This window comes from Sturnira hondurensis, unplaced genomic scaffold, assembly GCF_014824575.4.
Source record: "Sturnira hondurensis isolate 20B ecotype Veracruz unplaced genomic scaffold, ASM1482457v3 Scaffold0008457, whole genome shotgun sequence".
Taxonomy (NCBI): domain Eukaryota; kingdom Metazoa; phylum Chordata; class Mammalia; order Chiroptera; family Phyllostomidae; genus Sturnira; species Sturnira hondurensis.
The window spans coordinates 604,241-626,706 of NW_028081088.1; the positions used below are offsets into that span (position 1 = coordinate 604,241).

The following is a 22,466-nucleotide window of genomic DNA, read 5'->3' on the forward strand; positions in this document are numbered from 1 at the left end:
AGTCTCCTGCAGATATCTTGATGTTCTCCACTCTCACCTACTCCTTTCTCGGTTTGTGTGTGATCATTTGGAGGGGGAGGCAAAATGGTTTATGACAGGAGAGTACTTTATGATATTTACAGTCACTGCTGGTAGATATGAGATAGAAGAACTTTAGGATATGTATAGTGTTATCTGTAATCATCAACCCAACTTTTAAGAAAGAATAGACCAAAGATAAGTCTCTTGTTGGGGAGGGAAGTCTTGTGAGTTGTATCTAGAAAGCAGTGAGGTTCCCAGTGGTCAGATTTTTAGGTAAGGTGAGAGTAAAGAATAGTAAGTACACATAGGGTGTGAGCAAGTAGAGTTAATCACTACAGTAATAAAATTCAGGAACCTGTAAAGAGGTCTATGACCCAAGTGATGTGCTGTGAAGTATTTACAGTGGTATAGAAAGCAACAAACAAACAAACACACACACAAAAAGGGCAGGAGAATTGAGGGAAAAGCAATAAATTTGGGGTGAAAGGAAGAAGGACTAAAACAGGAAAAAAAAGGAGAGGAACAAAGTACTGAAAAATACAACAACCATAAATTGAAAAAAAAAAAAAAGATACGATTACTGAAAAAAAATTAAAAAAAGAAGAAAAAGTTAAAAAAAATTCTCCCTTGTTGGTTTCAAACTGTCCAATCCATTTTTTTCTGGTTTTGTCAGGACCCCTCTGTGGGCTGGGTTGTAGGCCCAGGTGCACACCCACACACCAGCCAGGCTTCCAGACTGGGGTGCGCGTGCCTGCCCACCCGTCAGTCTGCCTGGGTGCCACGGGATCTGGTACTGGTCCTTCCCAGTCCTGTGGCTGGGTGAGAAGCAAGTCAAGCTGCCTTCACTGGAGAACACCTCAGTCCACTTTCCAATAAAAACTTCTCCAGAAAGCCTGCCTCTCAGCCCAGCCCAGTCCCCAACCTGACTGGTTAGGACAATGCTCCTCTCAAATTTCCTGGGCTGGCAGGCTGGTGGGCTCATGACCACAGAGATCGCAACTGAACTTGGCCCCCTGTCCTTGCCCCCTGTCCTTGTCATCCCTATCCCTGCACACCTAGGCATACAGGTCTCTGCCACCCAGCCCCTCCTAGATGGGGAGGGAGGGAGCCAGCTCTCTTTCAAGGACCCCGTAGCCAGCCAAATGCTCCACTGGGTGTGGGGCTCCTAATGAGACCTCTGTGGCACTGGATGCACACAGAAGCCTCTACACCCCTAATGCGGCAGCAGCAGCCGCTCCGAGCCATTATGGGCTGGCCAAGGGCAGCCGGCCCTGCCACTGCTGCTTTTGTCTTTACTCACAGGTACCTGGCTCCCAATGAGTCCCCTGTGGCAGACGCCCCTCTTGCTGGGCACAGACAGAAGCCTCTGTGCCCAATTGCTGAGGAAGCCATGGCTCCAGGGCTGGCGTTATGCCCTGGCTGAGGGCTGCCGTTGTGCGTGCCTTTCCATCCTTTCCCACCGAACGGTAGCTCTCTGGTCCGTCACTATCTCTGGTCTCTTTTTTTTCATAAATGCTGGTCAATTGTTGGTTGGGGAATTGACTGCACTCTTCCTGGACAATCTGCCAGGATTTTTTCCCAGGGATACGAGAACTGGAGTCGTTCCGTCCTACTTCGCCACCATTTTCCCATTTCCTTATATTCCAAATCATTGATTTAATTCTGGGTCATGCTGTCTACTATTATTTTCCTGTAAATTGTTTTTTAATTTACATTATTATATATTTCATTTCCGACTGGATCTTTCTTTCCATGATGTTGAGATCCTCACTACATTTCTTGAACATCCTTATAACCAGTTTTTTGAACTCTGCATCTGACAGATTGCTTATCTCCGTTTTGTTCACTAGTTTTTATGGAGATTTGATTTGCACTTTCATTTATTTGTCTCCTAATTTTGGCAGCCTCTCTTTATTTGTTTCCATGTACTAGATAGAGCTGCTTTGACTCTCTGTCTTGGTAGTGTGGCCTACCATAGTATGTGTTCTGTAGGGCCAGGTGGATATCCTCCCCTATTATGAAAGTTGGGTATTGATGTGCACACATTGAGTGCACTGAGTACATCCTCTCTTGGAATTGAGTCCTGATTATTGTTGGCAGGTCAATGAGAGATATTTCCATATGCTAGTATGGTGCAAGGCTTGGCTATGAGCAGTGACCAACCACTTTTGAACTCTTTAGGGGATCATCTGAGAAGGGAATAGGCATTTGTGCTCCTATATAGTCAGAAGCTCTCCACTGGGTGTACAGTCTCTAGGGTTTCCTGGGTAGTACAGGCCAAGTTCAGACCCACCTGTGTTCTGCCTGGGGCACCCTGAATTAGCTATAAAACAGTCTGCAGATGGCTGCTATTGTGGTGGGCTTGGAGTGTCCCAGGAGAAGCCAAACTGTGAACCTACACTGGCAAATGCTAGTACCAGACCTCTGGGCACTTAATAAATGATCAGGGTTTCAGGAAGTTGTGAAGCATGAGTTAACATCTGCCTTTATATGGGAAAAAACCTGCTAATATCTTGAGTGAACCTGTACATTGAATGGTATATTGCCTTAGGGAACTTCAGTGCAGGAAAAACACTTTTATTGTGGTTGATGGAGTCTCTGATGTGGCATTTGCATGCTGGCTTAATGGGTCTTAATGGGTGTAGGGAGGTATGAGAAGAGAAAAATAACAATCTATTTGACTTTCTGTCAGGGAAAAAGCTGCCCCCCAGCACTTGCCTTGATGTCAGACACTTCATTTCTTCCCTGTATGCCACTGGTGCCTTTCAAGCTACTACCCTGGTGCTGTTGTTCATAGGAATTGAGTATGAGTGAATCTGTGTGTGGTTTCTTTAAGAAAAACTGCCTGGGACTCTAGGAAGTTTTTTTCCACTGACTCCATCCCTACTCAGTTTTGCATCCAAAAGTGTGGGTGGCCTGCAAACCACACGATTGCAGTTCGATTCCCAGTCAGGGCACATGCCTGGGTTGCAGGCCAGTTCCCAGCAGGGGCCAGTTCCCAGCAGGGGATGCAAGAGAAGCAGCTATACATTGATGTTTCTCTTCCTCTCTCCTTCCCTTCCCCTCTAAAAGGTAAATAAATAAATATTTTAAAAAGTTGTGGGGATTTATCTTTGCCACACTGAAACCCTTGGTGACAAGACCTGGTGTTGAGAAGTGAATATTTCCAAAATATTTCTTGTAAAATTTTCCCACCAAAGTGAATATGGGATTGGTCTATCTCATGCCTTCAACCCTCTTTCCAGTCTGGATGAATGTGGATGTACATGTGCATACAGACACCTCCTGGTATTGTTGTGGGAGAGATTCAGAGAAATAAAACTAGTGCAACCCCAGGCACAAGTATGTCTTTGGAAAGACAAAAGGGTTGAAGTGCAGGGTGTGCTCAGGATAACAGGGGACGCTGAAGACACGAGTGCACATAGTGTAAAAAGGCCTATTACTGTGTAAAGGGGATTCTAAGTTGCCAGGGCCAATTTTCTGGGTTCCCTGTTCTTGCCTTAGTACCTGATTCTGCACCTGTGGAGAAACCCATCATCCATGGGTCTGCTCTCAGGTCTCCTGGTTGTAAGCTCTGAGAATGGGGACCTGTGGACTCTATACAGTGTGATCTCCCCACATATTGGGTCAGTGTTGACTACTCTGACTAGAAAAATTGTCCTCTGGTTCTGACCCTCCTGAAGACAAGCCAGGACCCTTCCCACAAGAGTCTTCAGGTTCAAGGCTCTTGAAGGGCAGGAAAAAAAAAACAAAGAGTGGACACTTGCCATTCTGTATGTCAATGATGTTTTGTTTTGTTTTTTTTTTCTATTGTCAAATCAGAGGACTTGCTAGGTTAGGGTCAGTGTGGGGGACCTACACATGTGCTAAGAACAGAGCGCAATGGAGAACTGTAGATCATCACCATAAAAATCATCACTGTACACAAGTGATTTATTGAGTACTGGGAGTACAGTGCCATTAGGACCACATGCAGGGGTACTCAAAAGGAACCTGCAGGCAAAAGAACCTGAGGATCTCAGTGTACTCAAAGCTCCTGAGGGATTGAGGGTCCATGGGTGTTGGATGAGTCAGTGTATCTTGCAGCTCCAGAAATTGGACCCCCTGGTTGCTTAGCAGAGCTCTGCTCTGGGGGCTCCCTGCAGAGTTTAATAAGGCCAATTCTCTGTATCCTGAGGTCTCTAAGAACAAAATGCCCCTGAGGGAGAATACTGAAGTCAGAGAACAGCCTATAATTTTGGACTAGAGATGCTGAGAATTCCACATCCTGTAAATGCAGAGAGGACCCTCCCCTGTAGAGTGCATGCAGAGCAGCAGGGGGTTTGTGGCACATAGGAAGTCAAGAATGCTTCCCAGAGGTAAGTGCTGATGAAGCTGTGAGGAATTTCTTCTGAAGGCCTATGTTTTTTTTCTGTTTTCCAGAAAACATCTAAAATAAGATTACACATGAGGTGATTGTAAATATCCTATTTTATCAGAACATTTACCAAACTCAATAATACATGAGAACCGCAGTCAGTGAGCTTATTTCTGTGGCTTCTTTAGACCTGAATTCTGAGTAACCAGATGCAAGGATGGTTTTGTTAACTCACTAGATGCAGCATTTTGCAGCCACTCTGATCCAGGAATGAGACCTTCAGGCATTAAAGACTAAAAGTGGTCTGTGTGTAACTCAAAGGCGGTTTCACAATAAGGAGCATGTCCTATGGGGGCTTGTTCTTCCGTGGGAGGAACTATGTCTGCACAGAGCTCAGGGACCTGGTTGGTGACACCTGGCCTAAAACATAGATTAGGACTTTTCATCCTTAGTCTCCCACTGAGCATGGTCCCTATGTCCTCTGTCTTCTCTCACATCGGTAATGTCTTCCACTATGAAACATTCTTTCTCATAAATATGCAAATGAGAAGAGGTGGTCTAGGTTAAATATGGGTCTATCTGTACCCTGAGAGAATCACCCATCACTTGGCATCATGCTCACAGCACCAGGCATAGGTGGCAGCACACAGAGGCAGAGGGACACACAACAGCTTTGTGTGGGTATCCATGCTGGTGACAACCACACGCCCCTAGGGTGTGTGCATGGGGTGTGTGCAATGTAAATCACCCACAGAGTTGAAATCTTTGGGAGGATCAGGAAAGGCCCTTCTGCAAGTCAGATTAAAATACGATGTCCTGCAGCAGCTGGTGCAACTCAGTGGATTGAGCGTGGGCCTGCGAACCACAGGATCGCGGTTTGATTCCCAGTCAGGGCACATGCCTGGGTTGCAGGCCAGTTCCCAGCAGGGGACTCATGAGAAGCAACCATACATTGATATTTCTCTCCTTCCCTTCCTCTCTAAAGATAAATAAATTTTAAAAAATACTATGCCCTGATTAACATTTCCTAAGGTGTTACTGAGGTAGGGACCAACAGAGAAATAATGGGTTGAGAACCAACAGGATTCTCAATGAGAGTCTCTAATAAACATAAAGAAGTTCAGAATTTTCACAGTAAAGGTGAAACCTGTGAGTAACGCCCTGGAATTCAGCCATGTTTCTTGCCTGTGGTATCCTGGAATTTGGGTTAAATCTTTTTTTTTTTCCTTTTGCAATTCCAATTGCCATTCTTCATTATATTATTTGATCTTCTAGCCTGCAGCAGAGTTGTCAGGCACTTATAGTTTGTGATGTGATGGGGCAGTGTTTCCAGTACCCACCTTGCACCACATACAGTTATTACAATATTATTGACTTTATTATGAGTGCTGTGATTTACCTCCTGTGTTTACCCTGTAACTGTCAAAGTGTACTACTTTGTCACTTTTCCCTTTCCATCCAGGCTCCCAAATCCAGGTCTATGAGTCTTTCTATTCTGCTTTTTTTTTCTTCATTAGATTCCACATATAAGTGAAATCATATGGCATTTGTGTTACCCCATCTGGATTTTTTTTATTCAGCATAATACTCTCTGGGTCTGTCCCACTCCCAAATAGTAAGACTTAATTATCTTACGGCTGAGGATATCATGTTCTATGACTGAATAAAAATGATGGGTTAATTTTCAAATCAGTTCTCTTTGATATTACCAAGAATATGACTATGTGAGGCTATTTCTGAGAAAAGTTACAAGACAACTTGAACTTGCTATGTGAGGAGGACAAATTACATCATAAGGAACAAAAACCTGGAAATGCTGGCTCCAGGATTGCTTAATCTGACCATCCATGTACCTGGGAGGGTTCCTTTTTTCTTCTGAACACTCATCTACAGAGCATATGACTTCATGCAGAGATGACAATTGTCTCACATGAAAAAGTGACAACATTCTCAAGGGTCATGTTCAGGTATGAAACTGGATGAAAGTGAAGGAGACCAAGCTTCTGAAATTTACTTCTGATGAACCAGGGATGGATCTGTTTCTTATATTACTGATTAGAACTACATCACAGGTCCACAGAGCTACAAATGCTGATGGTGAAAATAACACAGAACCATAATGCCTGAGCAGATTTATATAAAATTAGATCCACCAATCACAGGATGGAGTTGCAATTTTATGGATTCATTTACTTAGCAATCAATGGACAAAGAAAATGAAACTTTTCATAGCAATGATGATTTCATTTATTTTCTGTTATTTTGCTTTAGTGATTGGTATGAAGGTTTATCATAATGAAATTGTTATAATTTAAAAATACTTACTCCCCAAATTCGACCTACATATTTACCTAAGCAGATCTAGTCATGACTGATATTGTTCAATGTCCCCGATGGTGGAACCTGGTTATACCACAGAGTCTTGGAAATAAAAACAAGGGTGAGCAGTGAAGATGCTGAACATTCAGCACCAAACTCCACTAATGAAATGTGTCCCAGGAGCACTGTGTGCATTTCTGTACATTTCACACTTCTGTCTCCAATGCAACAAACAGACCTCCTCCAACACTGGGCCCATGTGCTCGAGGTCACACTTTATTCTTAGTTCATACTCTGATACCTTTCTAAAATAAAAAGGTCCAGATGGAACTTCCTCTCACCTGAACAGGGACCTTCTGCAGCTTTAACGCTACCTCTAGCCATGAGCATAAATTCTCCTGGTGTGTTCAATACTTGTGACTTTTAAAGTTATCTCTATTTTTAAATAATGATCTTTTATGAACATTTACTCTCTGAGGTCCTGTGCCAAGCTCCTGGAACATGTGGGTCAGTGGGGATGGCAGAGGCTCAAATATGCAAAGTAATTCTTAACAGACATGCAACTTTACATATGTGACACATTAAGGCATTGTCTTTTATGTCACCATTCAAACCAAGAGCTCAATGTATAGGAGGAGGGCATGCAAATATGGTCCCTCTGCTCATGAAAAGTAGCCCAGCCCTGATCCTGCAGGTCTGAGACAGGAGCCCAGCTCAGGATTCCCAAGAGTTGACAGTCTCTGCTCCGGAAGGAACACAGAACACTCACCATGGTGTTTGGGCTCAGCTGGGTTTTCCTTGTTGCAACTTTAAGAGGTAATTTATGGAGAATGAGAAACTGGGCATATGAGTTGATATGACTGAGAGAAAGGGTGAGAATGTGACAGTTTTCTGACAAGGATTACTTTGTGTTTGCAGGTATCTGGTGTGATGTGCAGCTGGTGGAGTCTGGAGGAGGCTTGGTGCAACCTGAGGGGTCTCTGAGACTCTCCTGCGTGGCTTCTGGATTCACCTCCAGTGACTACTATATGCACTGGGTCCACCACGTTCCAGGGAAGGGGCTGGAGTGGGTCTCAGCAATTAGTGATAATGGTGGTAGCACGTACTACACCAGCTCTGTGAAGGACCAATACACCATCTCCAGAGAAAACAGCAAGAATATGTTCTACCTGCAAATGAATAACCTGAGATTCAAGGGCAAACCTGTATATTACTGTGCGAGAGATACAGTGAGTGGAAGTCAATGTGAGCATAGACAAAAACTTCCTTATGGGAGACACAAGGGCTGGGCTGTAGGGAGGGCTAAGGACACCAGGGGACGCTTGGGTCACACAGAGTACAGTTATGAGTTTAGAAGGAGCTGCATATGAACTTAAAGAGATTGTTTCCTTTAGTAAGAACCTAATCACCAAAACAAACAAACACACAAAATATAACCAGAGCCACTGAAATGGAGAACCGACTGACAGTGACCAGAGAGAAGGGTGGGAGTTTCAGGGGAAAAGGGGAAGAGTTGGTCGGGTATAAAGGACACATGAACAAAAACAAGGTGGGGCTTGGAAATGGGAGGGAGGTGGAAAGGGCCTGGGGGGTGTAAAAGGCAGAAAACTGCACTTAAACAGCAATTAAAATTAAAATAACAAAAAAAAGCTTGTTTCCCTGCAGGTGTGGGGTTGACTCTACATATAGCAGTTTCCCTCTAGGAACCGCACTCCCTTTATGGTTCTGAGCTGACCTCTTCAGTATCTGAGTTACAGAGGCTTGTCCTCAGAGGAAAACATTCTCCAAAGTCAGAGTGTCACGCACATTTGTTACCCCTATCCTAATGAATCAGTGAACCAACTGACCCACATCAGCTGAATCCAACCAGAGGCTCCAGTGTGGCTGGAGCCAACAAGGAGCCCATCCCCACCCAGCTCAGAGTCCAAGCTGACTAGCAGCAGGACACATGCATGCTGGACAATGGGCACCAAAGTTACAGGAATGCAGTCCCAGAGGGGAAAGCAAAACTTTAATTGTGCATTCATGACATCAATAGCAGTTGACATCATGTGGACGTAGAGGGACCCTCCACTATACCTTGTTGTGGATGTCCAGGGTGACAATGTCACACACACAGAGGGGCTGTGAAAATTTCTGTCCCTTCATTGAGGAGTCTATTGAGAGCAGGGCACACTTTATGGCTGGTCAGGAATCGCTGCATCATGTCAGGTAAGGAGTCTGGTCAGGGATTTATTGTTCACCCCTGAGGAGGGTCCTGCTCACAGGAGGGGTTTGTGTGGTTCTTATCTCCCTCTCACCTGCATCAAACTAGGGAGAATCCCCATTTCCACATCAGATTTCCCACATGTGCAGGAAGAGAGAGACGGGTGAACCCCAACATGTCAGCATCAGACATCAAACATTAGAGCCTCGCTCCTTATTTCACTGAGAACATAGGGAAAATGAGTGAGAATGTACAGCCACGTATAATTATGGATAGAAAATAATTTTAGCCCATAGAAAATAAAAATAATGACTATATGTATGCAATAAGTGGGGAAATAAAAATTATACGGGCATGTTTGTTCAAAGTGTAGGGTGGAACCTGTGCACTCTATGAGGTCATCAGCTTGTTCTGAAGGACTTGGGTCCACTTCCTGCTTTTCCTGCTTACACAGACGAGAAACATCCACAGATTTATGGGGATAATCAGTTTGGGGAGCTCTACTGAACCATCCTTCCAATTGGGTGGAGCCATACTTGGATTATACTGCTGTTGCTATGATCTGGTGTCACTCCCAAGCTCCCAGGTTATTAAAACCTGAAGCCCATGTGATGGTGTTAAGACATGGGGCCTTGGGGCAAGTGATGCTCCTGGGGTAGAGCTGTCATGAATGGGATCAAGTCCTTTATAACAAAGGGCAGAGAAGGCTCCCTTGCCCCATCCACCCTCTGAGATTACAGTGAGAGAAGAGTAATATAGGAATCTTTTCTGTAACTGACATCAATCTGCTGGCAGCTGTTACTGCATTTCCCACCTCCAGATTGTTGATAAATACATGTATTTTGTGGGTTAATGACCCAGTTCATAGTAGATCGTTACAGCACCAAGAATGCAGTAGAGTTGTGGAGTGGCATGACCACAAGGGCTGCCTCCCTGGAGATTTCCTGCCATATGTGTTGTTAAAAGTACAGCATAAGTGTCTTTCCAGTGATATCCAAGGGTATTTTCTCTCTGGTGTTTTTCATAGGCAAAATTTCCTGATCTAAATTCATGGGGGGGGGGGCTGTTAAACAGATGTAGTGAGAATCCAGGATTAGAAGTGGGTATAATACATGAACACTTTTAGTATTAGTGACATCTTCATGGAGGAAGGTCCACTATTCATTGGAAGTAAAATCCATAAATGCATGTTTCTTCCAATCACCAGGTCACAGGAACAAGCCTGATGTGCACTTGTAGGTGAGGGCATGAATGCCACCTTCGTGTAAATTGAACAAGCGGGACTGAAGGTTTATGTAGGTTTTATGAATTTAACTAAGCATGCCATTTTTGAAATTTCCCAGAGATTGCATATGACAATGACAGTATGACATTTGATTATAATTACCCCTTACTGAATAATTATTAATGTGCTCTGTGTGCCTCAGTCACTGGATGTGACAGTTGTCAAGAGATTGGGGGAAGGGGGTGAAGAGGCTGAGCAGAGAGGGTGTCCAGGACAGTTAAAATGCTCTATAAGTATTTCCTTCTTCTTCCCACTCTCTTTCTCTGCAGTGATAGACTTTCCATGCACAGATGCACAATGGCCAGGGATTCTGACTTAAAAGCACAAGACGGCAGACCTTGCAGTGCACACTGACTTCAGTCAGGAAGTCTGATGATGGGAATGAATGTCTCTGTATGTCCACAGATGGATAATGTCATACAAAGAATTTATGCTGAGCTGAGTATCCTGAAACACTCTGCATGTTCAATATCACTGTAACTTACATCATGTTAAATTGCCAGATGACATAATTTAGCAATCGCTATAATAGCTCTACAGCACGTGCAGATACCACCCCCTCATAAAACTTTCCCTTGTTAGAATGGTTGTGCTTTTTCCTCTAATCAAGTGGGGACCTTCACTCAGAGACTTGACTTATCTGTCACTAAGGAAAGAATAGCATGTAAATGTACATCAATATGTGCAGATAAACCTAGATTTGCAGCTGTCCCTGCCTCTCAGGGAGATCAGTTCCAACCCCCGAGTCTCTGCAGTTTGCAGTCACTGCAGCAGTTAAAACAAATGAAGCACCATAAAGTTTGAGCTGAGCTGGGCACTTGGTCTGAAGCTTTTACATGGTAGCACTGCAGAGAGACTGAGATATTCAGTGTGTGTGTGTGTGTGTGTGTGTGTGTGTGTGTGTGTGTGTGTGTGTATCTGCGTGTTTCTGCTGCTAATGAAAGTCTCTTGTTCAAGGTGTCAGATGTGAGGTGCAGTTGGCAGAGTCTTGTACAGACATGAGGCAGCCTGGAGGGTCTCTGAGACTCTCTTGCAAAGATTCTGGATTCATGTTCAGTGACTGCTATACAAACTGGATCCCTCAGGTGCCAGGAAAGGAAATGGAGTGGATAGGTTTTATTAGAAAAAAAGCTAACAGTCATACAACAGAATATGCTGCATCTGTGAATGGCAGATTTATCATCTCAAGAAATGATTCCCAAATCACTGCCTATCTGCAAATGAACAGCTTGAAAGCTGAGAACTCTTCTCTGTATTACTGTGCAGAAGACACAGAGAGGTGAACTCATTGTGAGCTCAGACACAAGCCTCCTTACATGTGGCATGACAAATAAGTGGGACACTCAAGACCCACAGGTTCTGCAGGACATGGAGCACATGGAGGTTCATTAAGGTTTTGCTTCATTTCTGGCAGGGAGCTTCCTCTTCACCTGACATTCAATATGTAGGCACTTGTTGGGAACCACTCTGCCTGGTTTGAGAAATTGTAACCACCCTCCATGGCTAAGGATGAGTGAGCAACCCCTGGATTGCAAGCCACAAAGGAGACAAAGCTTGTTTTTGGTAGCTAATGCTGTCTCAGTTTCCTCCCCCTGGCCCCAAAGCATGGTCAATGATTATGACAGATAAGACTCCTCACAGTGAAAGGCAACCTAAGCCAGACTTGATCACTTGGGAGGCCAGGATGGAAGATCTCAGGGGGACTGTGACAAAGAAGGAGCAATGGACCCTTGCTCCCCCAAGCTATGTGGCATAGCCCCAGTCCCCATGTCCTCTCGGAGAAGCACTTCCTGGCTCTAATCCACTTAAGCCTGAAAACCTGATGGGGATGGATGCAGCTTTTTGCATTTTTAGAGCAGTATCTGCGGGAAATCTGGCATAAAAATAATTCCTAAAAAATCCTGTGAAACTTGCTCTATTAAGAGTGTTTTCATTCATATGATAAGGGTCCGAGCAGGAAATGAGTATGTCTCCCAGAGTTTTTGCATACTCCCTTTCCTAACAGATACTGACTCAGAGAAAGCCCTCAGATTTCTTTGAAATGTTATCTACTGTTTGATCCTTGCCACCCTGTATTCCTGTATATTACAACCCAATAAAGGGCCCTGGAGGAAGGGGCTCCTGGCCTTTTTCCTCTGAGAAACTGGCCACTTCTCCTCCCCAAGCAGAACATGTTTTGGTAATGTTTGCTTTCATCCATGGCAGATGGGGTGACTTGAGGGCAAAGTTGCCCCCACAGGTACCTAGGAAAGCATTCACCACAGTCTAAAGTGGTTGCTTCACACTATCTACATGCATTGGGTAGATGCATATTACCTTTGCCTTGGAACTCTTCCCCTAAATAGCTCTGTTGTGACTGTTGGTTTTGTGTTTGTTTGTGTATATTACAAGTTGCCTAAACATTCATCTGATGGTTAATCATGTTTTTTTTGTGTGTGATTAAAGGTGAACTTACCTTTGAAATGGTGGCTCAGAAAAGCATATTGCTTTTCCCAATGCAAATGGACACCCTTCACTCCACCAAGATACTGACTGAAACAAAGTGAAGAGGGTAAATTAACCCATTCCTGCATGTGTGGTGGATTCTAGAGTTGAAGCAGAGATATTCTTCCTCCCTGGGTACCCTGGTCCTCAGCTAGGGTCCTCAGTGATTGATCTTGCAAGCAATTTTCTTCCAACATGATCTTGCAAAATCACCAACTGCAAATTGCCTTCATGTGGAAAAGCTCAGGATTAGCATTAACTTTAATGATAGAGATATATCTGATTCCTTAGATTAGTGTGAACATTTGCCTAAAAAGAATGCTTGATGCAGGTGCAAAAGTGGTTATACATGGTCATAGAAAGATTGGCATAGAGGATAAATATGCAGTGACATAAATGCCTTGGTGACACACATAAGTGATACATGCTTGATAAATAGAGCACTGATCCATGGTTCTAAAAAATGGAAACTTTCTCAGTGTTCTCCTCAATAGTAGGCACCTTGGACATTCCTTAGACAGCAAAATCTTAGACATTCTTGTCTGTCCCTGGGACTAAGCAAGTACTCAGTTCCTACTGGACTGATAGCTTTGGAGAACTCAGAGCCCATGAGGGGAACATCACCACAGCTCCTCAATGACCAGTCCTAGAGAATGTCTCCCTTGAGAGGGAGTCAGAGCATTGACCAGCTGTTTCTAAATTCTACCCATGATGCCTCAACCTGCATGGGCAAGTCTATGAGGATTGAACAAGAAACCCAGGTGCAGGAAGACGTGATGATTACTGAAGGGACTAACCAGTGAAGCTGTGGGTCACTGAACAGTGACTCTGTCTCCACATGGGATGCAGAGTCTGAGGTATGCTCAGAAGGGAAGATAATCATATGGATATAGCACTGAGAATAGACAAAAACTTGGATGACATGCACAGAGATGACCTCACCTAGGAAGACAAACTCTGGCCTAGAATCCACTGGGGGCACTGCCCAAGTGATAAGTACAGCAGAGAAGGGATACTTGGAGTGCATTAGCACAAAAATCATCACGGTGTATTTTTGTCATTCATTGAGCAGTAGAAGTGCAGTGGTATTTGGGCCACATGCAGGGACAATCAGATATGACCTTCCACCAGAGAAACCTGAGGACATTAGAGACTCCCAAGGCTTCCAATAGCTTTAGGTCTCAGGGGTGTTGTTTGCGTCAGTGCATCAGACAGATCCAGGGAAGGGGCTTCCCGGTGTCTTCACAGAACCCCAGCTATGAGGGCCTGCAGAGTCCCTGAGGTTTAGTAAGTTTAGTTCTCTGTGTTCAGAGAATTAAAGCACACAGTGTCCCTGACGGAAGTTCTGGAAGTCAAGGGACATTTAATTCTGGACTAGAGATGCTGAGACGTTCATGCTCTGTAATCCCTGACAGGAACCTCCCCACAATGATGCAGAGCTGGCATCAGGGGGAGGGTGGGTCTCACAAGCTCACAGCAGCTGCCCCAGGAGCAGGTGCAGGAGAAGCTGGGACAAGATTCCCTGTTTCCTGTGAGGGCCTGTGTCTTTTTCTTTTCATGAAAACCTCAAAAAGAAGAGTTGGACATGTGGTTTCTGTAAATATCTTATCAGAGCTTTCACCGAAATCCATATAATACATGAGAAACACAATAAATGAAATTTGTGGGGATTCTGTATATCTGTATTGTGAGGAGCTGTGATTAGGAATGGCTTTATTGACTCACAAGGTAGAGAATTTTGTAGACACACTGATCCAGAAATAATATATTCAGGCACTAAATCCCAGAATTGGGAGCTTTCCATGTCTCTCAAAGTTGGATTCGCAACGAGAAGCATGTCCCATTGGAGCTTGTTCCTCAGTGGGAGGAGCTATGTCTTCACAGAACTCAGATCTGCCAGGGGACCCATATCCTACAACACTGTGTAGAGCTTGAACCCTCAGACTCCTTTGGAGTATTGCCGCTGTGTCCTCTACTTTCTCTCAGGTGGAGTCATGTCGTCAGCTATGGAAAGCTCTTCCCTATGCTTAGGCAAATGAAAAGAAGTAGACCAGTTTGAATGTGGGTCTGTCTGTTCCCTGAGCATCACCCGTAAACACCACCACCGATAAATTCCTGATGATATAGTCCCTCACCCTGGACTGAATCAGGAGAGTTTTCTTCCTGGTAGCAATTGCCAGAGGTAAGGGACTTTGCAGTTCCAGGTTTGAGGAGGTGATTGGGTACATTGAAGTGAGATTTTCTCCCACTCTCAATGCTGTTCATAAGTGTCCACTGCACGGTTCAGCAGGTGCAGGAGGGTGCTGAAGTGAGAACACCTGAGGCCTTAGTGAAGGTCTCCTGCAAGGCTTCTGGACACAACTTCACCAGGTATGCTGTGCACTGGGTGCGACAGATCCAAGAAAAAGAGCTGGGTGGATGGGGAAAGTTGACCCTCAATATAGTGCTTCAATCTATGCACAGAGGATCCAGGGCAGAGTCAACTTGACCACAGACACATCCATGAACACAGCATGCACGGAGCTGCACAGATTGAGAGCTGAGGACACACCTGTGTATCACTGTACAAGACACATGGTAAAGGGAAGTTAGCATGAGCCTAGGCACACCCCATCCTGTGTGAGGAGCTTCAACCACTAGGAATCCCTCTGGATACCTAAACTCAAGGACCTTTCAGGAGCAGGTGAAGCCGAAGGTTTGGGCTGAGTTTCTGCTGGTTTCTTCTTCATTAACAGTTTCCCTCCACAAAATTATCTGGGTCCCTGATTCTGTGTCACTAATGATGTCTCTGGGGTAGAAAATGTGTTGAAAACACAGCATTCTCAGGTGATCAATAGGAAGAGTCTCTTTTAGACACTGTTGTGACCAATTCAGGAGACACATCAAACCTACTGACCCATGTCAGCTGAATGTAACCAGATTCAGGGGATAAAACAATACAGAGATCATTTCCATCATATTTTCTTATCCTAATGCAGTAGGTCAGAGGCCAACTGTGAGTGAAAGTCACTGACTGCAAGGTTTTTCCAGTTCCCATGTCACAGAGGACAGCTGATGTGGCCTGAGGGGAGAACAATGGGCCACCAATGGTAGTGGGAGGACTTTGGGACTCAACTACTCAGGTTTCTGAGACTTTAAATAAGTTTTATGTAAAAATGCTGTTTTCAGTCTTTGCAGAGATTGTGAGTGGTGGTAACTGTGAGTATAAGAGCCCTGGCCACATTGCACAGTGCAGGTTTATGATGATGCTGTACTGTGAGCTCCTCCTTCCCTGAATGCACAAGTGGGAAAATGCAAATTCAAGCATCTTCTATCAGCTGAATGGGCAGTCAGGGATTTGTCAGGGGATGACCTCCAGGCATCACAGAAACACCTGCACAAGAAATGCAACATATTCACTCCCCATGGACAGTGAAGCTGGATGAAACCGTCTAAATGGTTCAAAGGGCCCTTGAGGACTGGTCTCTGGTCATGTATTACCCTCACAGCTGCTGAGGATTAGCTGTTTCTGATAACACAGGCACAGGAAACAATATCTGCTGTCTTTGGAAATTGTCACTGCAGCAGTGAATGCAGATAAAACCCGTGTGTCTATCCCACATGTGAGGTTTAATAGAGAGTTTAATAGGATTTGTTTGAAATATTCTGATTCCAAAAAGAACCTTTCTTGAGACCTCGAATATGTGAGTGAGATAAAGAGCAATAATCTCTTTCATTCCTTTTCTTAATTTTTATTTTTATTTAATTCTTTTTCAAGTACAGTGTTGTTTATATTCCCAGCCCTGCTCCCCCAGTGCTCCCCACCTCCCTCCAATTTCCACCCCATCCTTAGTTATTGTCCATGTGTCCTTTATACTTGTCCATGTGAGTCCATCCCCTTTTCCCCTATGATTCTCTCCCCTCTCCCCTCTGGACCCTGTCAGCCTGTTCCGTATTTGAGAGTCATTGGATATATTTTGCTTGCTTGTTTGTCTTGTTTAGATTCCTGTTAACAGTGATATCGTACAGTATTTGTATTTCACCGCTTGACTTATTTCGCTCAGAATAATGCTTTCCAGTTCCATCCATGATGTTGCAAAGGGTAGGAGCTCCTTCTTTAACTAAAATAATGAGCTAAACTTTGACTTTTCATAGCACCTGCTTTGGATTTTTTTACATATATCCTTTGAAGACTCAGATGGTTAAGTCTGCTCATTTGCACAATGAGTTATTGCAGCATTTTTTTTTTTTTTTGCTTACATAGTGTGCTTTGTACTGAGTTCCAACCTCACATTATCCCAGTTTCCAGGATGGATGAGTGAGTTCCTCAGGTTTTCACCTGATGGGGTTTCCCAGAGAGGAGAGAACCCACTTTGTAGCAAATAATAGAAATCATACACTGCTCTTCAGACCTGTGTTTCTTTTCTGTCATCACCCTGATTGACAATACCTGGCATCTGCAGTGTCTTCTGATGTCTGGTCTGATTTTATATCAGGTGGAGGAATAGATGCGACTCAGGTTCTGTTATTATACTAGTCCTGGTCACCGACTTCCAGGTTTAATACTGATATGTGATCCATCCAGAGATGCTATGAGGTTCAGGTTATCCATGAGAGTCACGGATAAATTGGAGGTTTGCCATGAATGTACCCTGATGGAGACTAAATAATTGTGAGCCCAATCTTGGAAATTAGTCATGACACCTGTCTGTCCAAGATGAACAACAAAGATGTGTGGGCCTCACCTGGAATCTGGAATATGGATACATTTTGAAACCAGTGCTTTCTTACCTGAGTGAGTCTAGATACTATGTGTGGCTATTTCAGGGGAAAAAAAGGTGAAAAACTGAGCTGATTAAATGATGAGGAAAATCACAGTGTAGAGGAATGACAATCCTGCATGCATGTTAGTTCAGATGAGCTTCACTCACCATGCATGTTATTGTATCCTCATGAACAGGCTTCCTCTTCCCATTAACACATTTATATACTCAGCACATCAGGTTCGAGTACAGTGGATGCCGATCATGTATGGCCATGGAGGCAGCACTACCAAGGGTCCTATGCAGACATGGATAGGGACTGTGATGGAGAGGAAATAGTTCTTCTGAAATTAACTACAGACAAACCAAGGGACAGAAACCTACTCTCTCTCCTGCTTCCTGATTGCAGCTACATCGCATGTGCACAGACACAGATGCTGATGGTGAACCTAAGGCTAAACCTCCAAGGATAAACAGTTTATACAAACTTAGATCCATCAGCCAGTAATGGAAGGTTACTTGAATAATTTTCATCCTTTAATCAATGAACAAAGAAAATAATATTCTTATCAATGATATTGTATTGATATCTATTATTTCATATGAAATATTTCCTTGAAGATTTTCCATAGTAAAATTAAAACACAGTTACTCCTCGATTTCTACCTGCATCATCACCTAAGCAGATCTGGTCATGACTGAGTTTATTCTGTTTCCTCAATATTGGTACCTGGCTTTACCTCAGAATCTAGAAAAAAGATGAGGCATTGAGTCTGCTGCACATTGAGCACCAAACTCCACTGAGTGAACATGACCTGGGAGCTCTGTCTTCTTCTCTGTAGAGGTCACACTTCTCTCTCCTAATGATCTACACACAAATGTTCCACCTACTCTAACACAGTGTTCCCACGCTCTAGGGTCACACTCTGTTCTCAGTTCACACTCTGATCACTTTGTAGGGGAAAAGATTCCAGAAAGAGTTTTCCATCTCCTGAACACAAACTTGTTCTGGCCATAAGGGTTAGATTCTCTTGGTGAATTCATTACTGGTGACTTTCAAAGGCATCTCTCATTTTAAGCCCCTCCCCACTTATGAATATTTACTCTCCTAGGTTGTGTGTGTATCTCCTGGAAGAGTTGGGTAACTGGAGAGTACACAGGACCAAATGTAGAAAGTAATTATTTTATTTTTATTCCTATTTTTCTCTTCACCAGAATACATTTTTCACTGCTTTTATAGAAAAAAAGGGGGGGGGGAGAAATGCAGGAGAGAGAGAGAGAGAGAGAGAGAGAGAGATCAGTTTATTCCCATACACACCCAGACAAGGAATCATATGCTCTTGAATCTGGGATCAAAACCACATTCTCTTGGTTACAGGACAACACCCCAACCAACTGAACCAAACAGCACAAGGCAGGGAGGGGGTAATTCTTTTTTTTTTTAATTCTTGTTCAAGTACCATTTTCCAGGCATGTGCCCTTAGAAATTACATACTCTGGGACCCTGTACTCATGTCACTGTCCAACTACAGAGCTCCATAGATAGTATACATTCACGCAAATAGCGCCCCACTGCTCCCCAAAAGAACAGACAAGACCCTGCAGCTCTAGGACAGGAGCCCAGCCCAGGATTCCAGGGATTCCCCAGCCTCTCCTCAGGACAGAACACAGACCACTTACCATGAGGTTTGGGATCAGCTGGGCTTTCCTTGTCGTAATTTTAAGAGGAAATTTATGGAGAATGAGAGTCCCTGAGTATTTGTGTTGATGTGGCTGAGAGAAACATGATGGGACATTCAGTCAAATAGAGAAAATAGTGTGATAACTTTAAATCTGACTTGGGATTCTAATGGACTGAAGGAAGTTTGTTGCTGGATTTGTCTCATTAACCCTATGGCCTACTCTCTTTCTTTATTTAAGTCAGTTTGGCGTTTGATACAAAGTATGTCAGTCCAAAGTGTATCTGAGGCAACTGTGGATAAATAATGGTGGTTGTGAGGTGTCAGAGTAGCCCCCGGGCCCATCATTCATCAGCTGAATTACCACTGCAGTGCACCATCTGCCTGTGTGCCTCTTTATTCATTTTTATTTATCACGTCTGCTGCCAGGCACCTGAGATTTCTCTCATTGTGACCTTCTGTGCCTGCCCTTCATTCTCCCTCTCATTTTGTCTGTCTATCTGCATACTCTATTTCCTCCTCAAGAATGTGGCTCTGAATCCTTTTAGGGAAAAATGGCACCTGATCTTTATTGCAACTGCTGCTGAAGAGGAGTGACATTTCCCTTCAGAACCAAATGGAGCCCTGTTCTTGGTCGGAGAGGAGTTGAGCCCTGGGCACGGAATATGGTGGTCTTGGTGCCTAGACATGGTACTTCATGACTAGGAGTAGGGACTGTGACAGGGAGGAGTAAAATGTGTCACTAACCTCGGTATTATAAAAGAAATTCCAGAAAAATTTAGGACCCAGTTCTGTTCATAAATGAACACTATTACTTTGCATACAATTCATTGAACTGGACCTTAAAGTCCATAACTGTGTAGCACACTGTCTGTTCATATATCATTTCTCCTCATAGAATTACACTCATTTCTTATCAAAAAGAGAAATTAACACTAATTCACAAACTGCATTAAGTCCAGTATCAGCCTGATTATTTGCATAAACATAACAGGAATAAAAACTGACTATGATGGTTGTCTCCAATGTGCTTTGCTTGACTCTTATAGAGAATTGCCACTTTGAGCTTTAATTGGCCCCATGGTGCAGAGAAGTCAAACCTACATGTTTGCTATTGGGCGTTACCTGATATACATATAGGTTTGGGTGGGTTTCACAACTTCTCAGGTCCTCCAGAATGTCTTGAGGATTTTCCTTACCATCTCCCAGAAAAGCAACCTTCACTCCTTGCCTGTAACTACCTGCATGGATTTCTAAATAAAAAATGTACTACTCAGTTCCTCCAGTCTGGATTTTTTTTTTTTGGCTTAAAAGCATTCTTTAGTCCTTAAAGTGCTGCTGATATCCAGAGTCTAGGCATATATCTCTCAGACATGGAATTACAAAGTCTTGATTAATAAAACCACAATTGGAAATTGGCTTTTTGTGTCTTGTTATAAGTGCATTAGGTTCCTACTGGATCTACTCTACTATATTGCCATGGAAATAATATTATCCATAAGGGTACCAAAATTCCAGAGTGATCAAACAAGGATAAAGAGATAAATGCCCCAATATTGCTTATGTGAGTATAATATTCAAACTGCTTTAAGAATTATGAAAGTTTTCTTGTATATGAAACAAAAGATTAAAATCTAGCAATCTTTTCATCATAATTCACAAAACTACAATCATCTTTACTTAATTCTATCTCATGATAAATTTGTTTGTACTTATTATTTGCCAGTATTGTTACAAAACCAGTTATTCCATGAAGTCATAATAATCTTTATCTCATTAAAAATGGGATATGAAAATGTATTCTCAGAAATACAAGACTTACAGTAAGTCATAGTTCTCCCCATAGATCTTTTCAAAGATGTAACATGTTTGTTAATGCACTAAGATCAAACAATGACTACCCCTAAACAACAAAGAAAGAAACTTAAAATGACATTGTTATAGTTCCGATTATAATGCAACTGACAAATAAATATGCATTTTAAGATATCTTAAAATCACAAATTAGGTTATGCCAGGACTTTATAGACTCTTCGAGATTTTTATATGATCTGTAAATATCCATATTACTAATAAAGTTATGTGTGTATAAATAAAACATATTTTTATTTGACAAAGCTTCCAATGCCTTATAACCATATCAAATAGGAATAATTGGCTCAAAATTTCTTCTTTTATATTTTTATTCTTATTTATATTTAAAGAAAGAAGAAGGGAAGGAGAGAAACATCAATGTGTGGCTGCCACTTGTGTACCCCCAAGCAAGGACTTGGCCTGAAACCCAGGCATGTGCCCTGACTGGGAATTGAACCAGCGACACTTTGGTTTGCAACTCGTGCTCAATCCACTGAGCTAAGCCAGCCAGGGCCAAAACTCCTTCTTTATGAGAAGAATGTAAAATCCGTGCAGCATTCAAGGAACCATTGCAATGACCAAAAGCCAATTTTAGGTCTAGAAAAAGTCTCTTAAAAATTAAAAACTGGAAAATTGGTCAAACATGTTTGACCAAAAGGTTATATATCAGTATGAAACATTATTAAATTACTGGTTATTATTTACATAGTGTAAAAATAAAAATATAAAACAGGAGTACAAGCTAGCACAATTTTATTTGTTTAAATAAAGTATATCTGTTTGTAAATAAGCAATTACCTGATTAACATAATATAACACATAACTCTTTTAAAAAGTACACATTTTCTTCTTTCCAAGAAAAAGTGAAAATGTTTTCCACTTTAAAGTAACTGAAGAACAACCCAAAAATTCTGATTTAGCTACTTTTGATACTTAGATTCATTTACTAATTGAATTCATTATTCAGCTGAATTATTTAATTTCCTCTCAAGAGCTCTTTTTAACATAACTTTAATTTGTGTAAGCTCTCTGTGTTGCATATAGTACCCTTTATTTATTTTGAAAATTAGTTAAAAATAACCAACTTTAGAACAAATTACTTTCTTCAACTTCTGTTTTCATACTCTATAGCCTCTACTATTAAAAAAACAATTTCTTTCCAAATTAATTAGAATTGCTAATTATTAGAAACCACAATTTTTAGTGGCAATTGAGCATAAGTAATTAGCATTTTTAAATGGTACTTACATGGACACTATATAACTTTCAGGAACAGGTATTTTTCCCACTGCCAAACATATTCATATTTTCAAGGAACATATTTCAAATAATGAACAAGATGTATTCACTAACAGATCCAAATCCACTTTCTAGCTTCTCTGCTTTAAGAAGCCAAAGTAGTAAAATCAGATCAATTAACATTTAGTTTGCTGTTACTTCAAAATATGGAGATATTTAACAATTTCAGCATTAAACTTACCGGAATTTCAAAGTTCCAAGTTATCAAAGGCCATATATA

At 42.5% G+C, this 22,466-nt stretch overlaps 1 gene segment (V, D, J or C); it reads left to right on the forward strand.

Moving 5' to 3' along the window:
* Positions 1–7,440: 7,440 nt before the first annotated feature.
* Positions 7,441–7,942, forward strand: LOC118992909 (immunoglobulin heavy variable 3-23-like; the record flags this gene model as incomplete). The annotated part of the segment is given in 2 exon segments: positions 7,441–7,513; positions 7,616–7,942. Coding segments are annotated over 2 exon segments (373 nt in total), but the record flags the coding sequence as incomplete, so codon positions are not given.
* Positions 7,943–22,466: the final 14,524 nt, after the last annotated feature.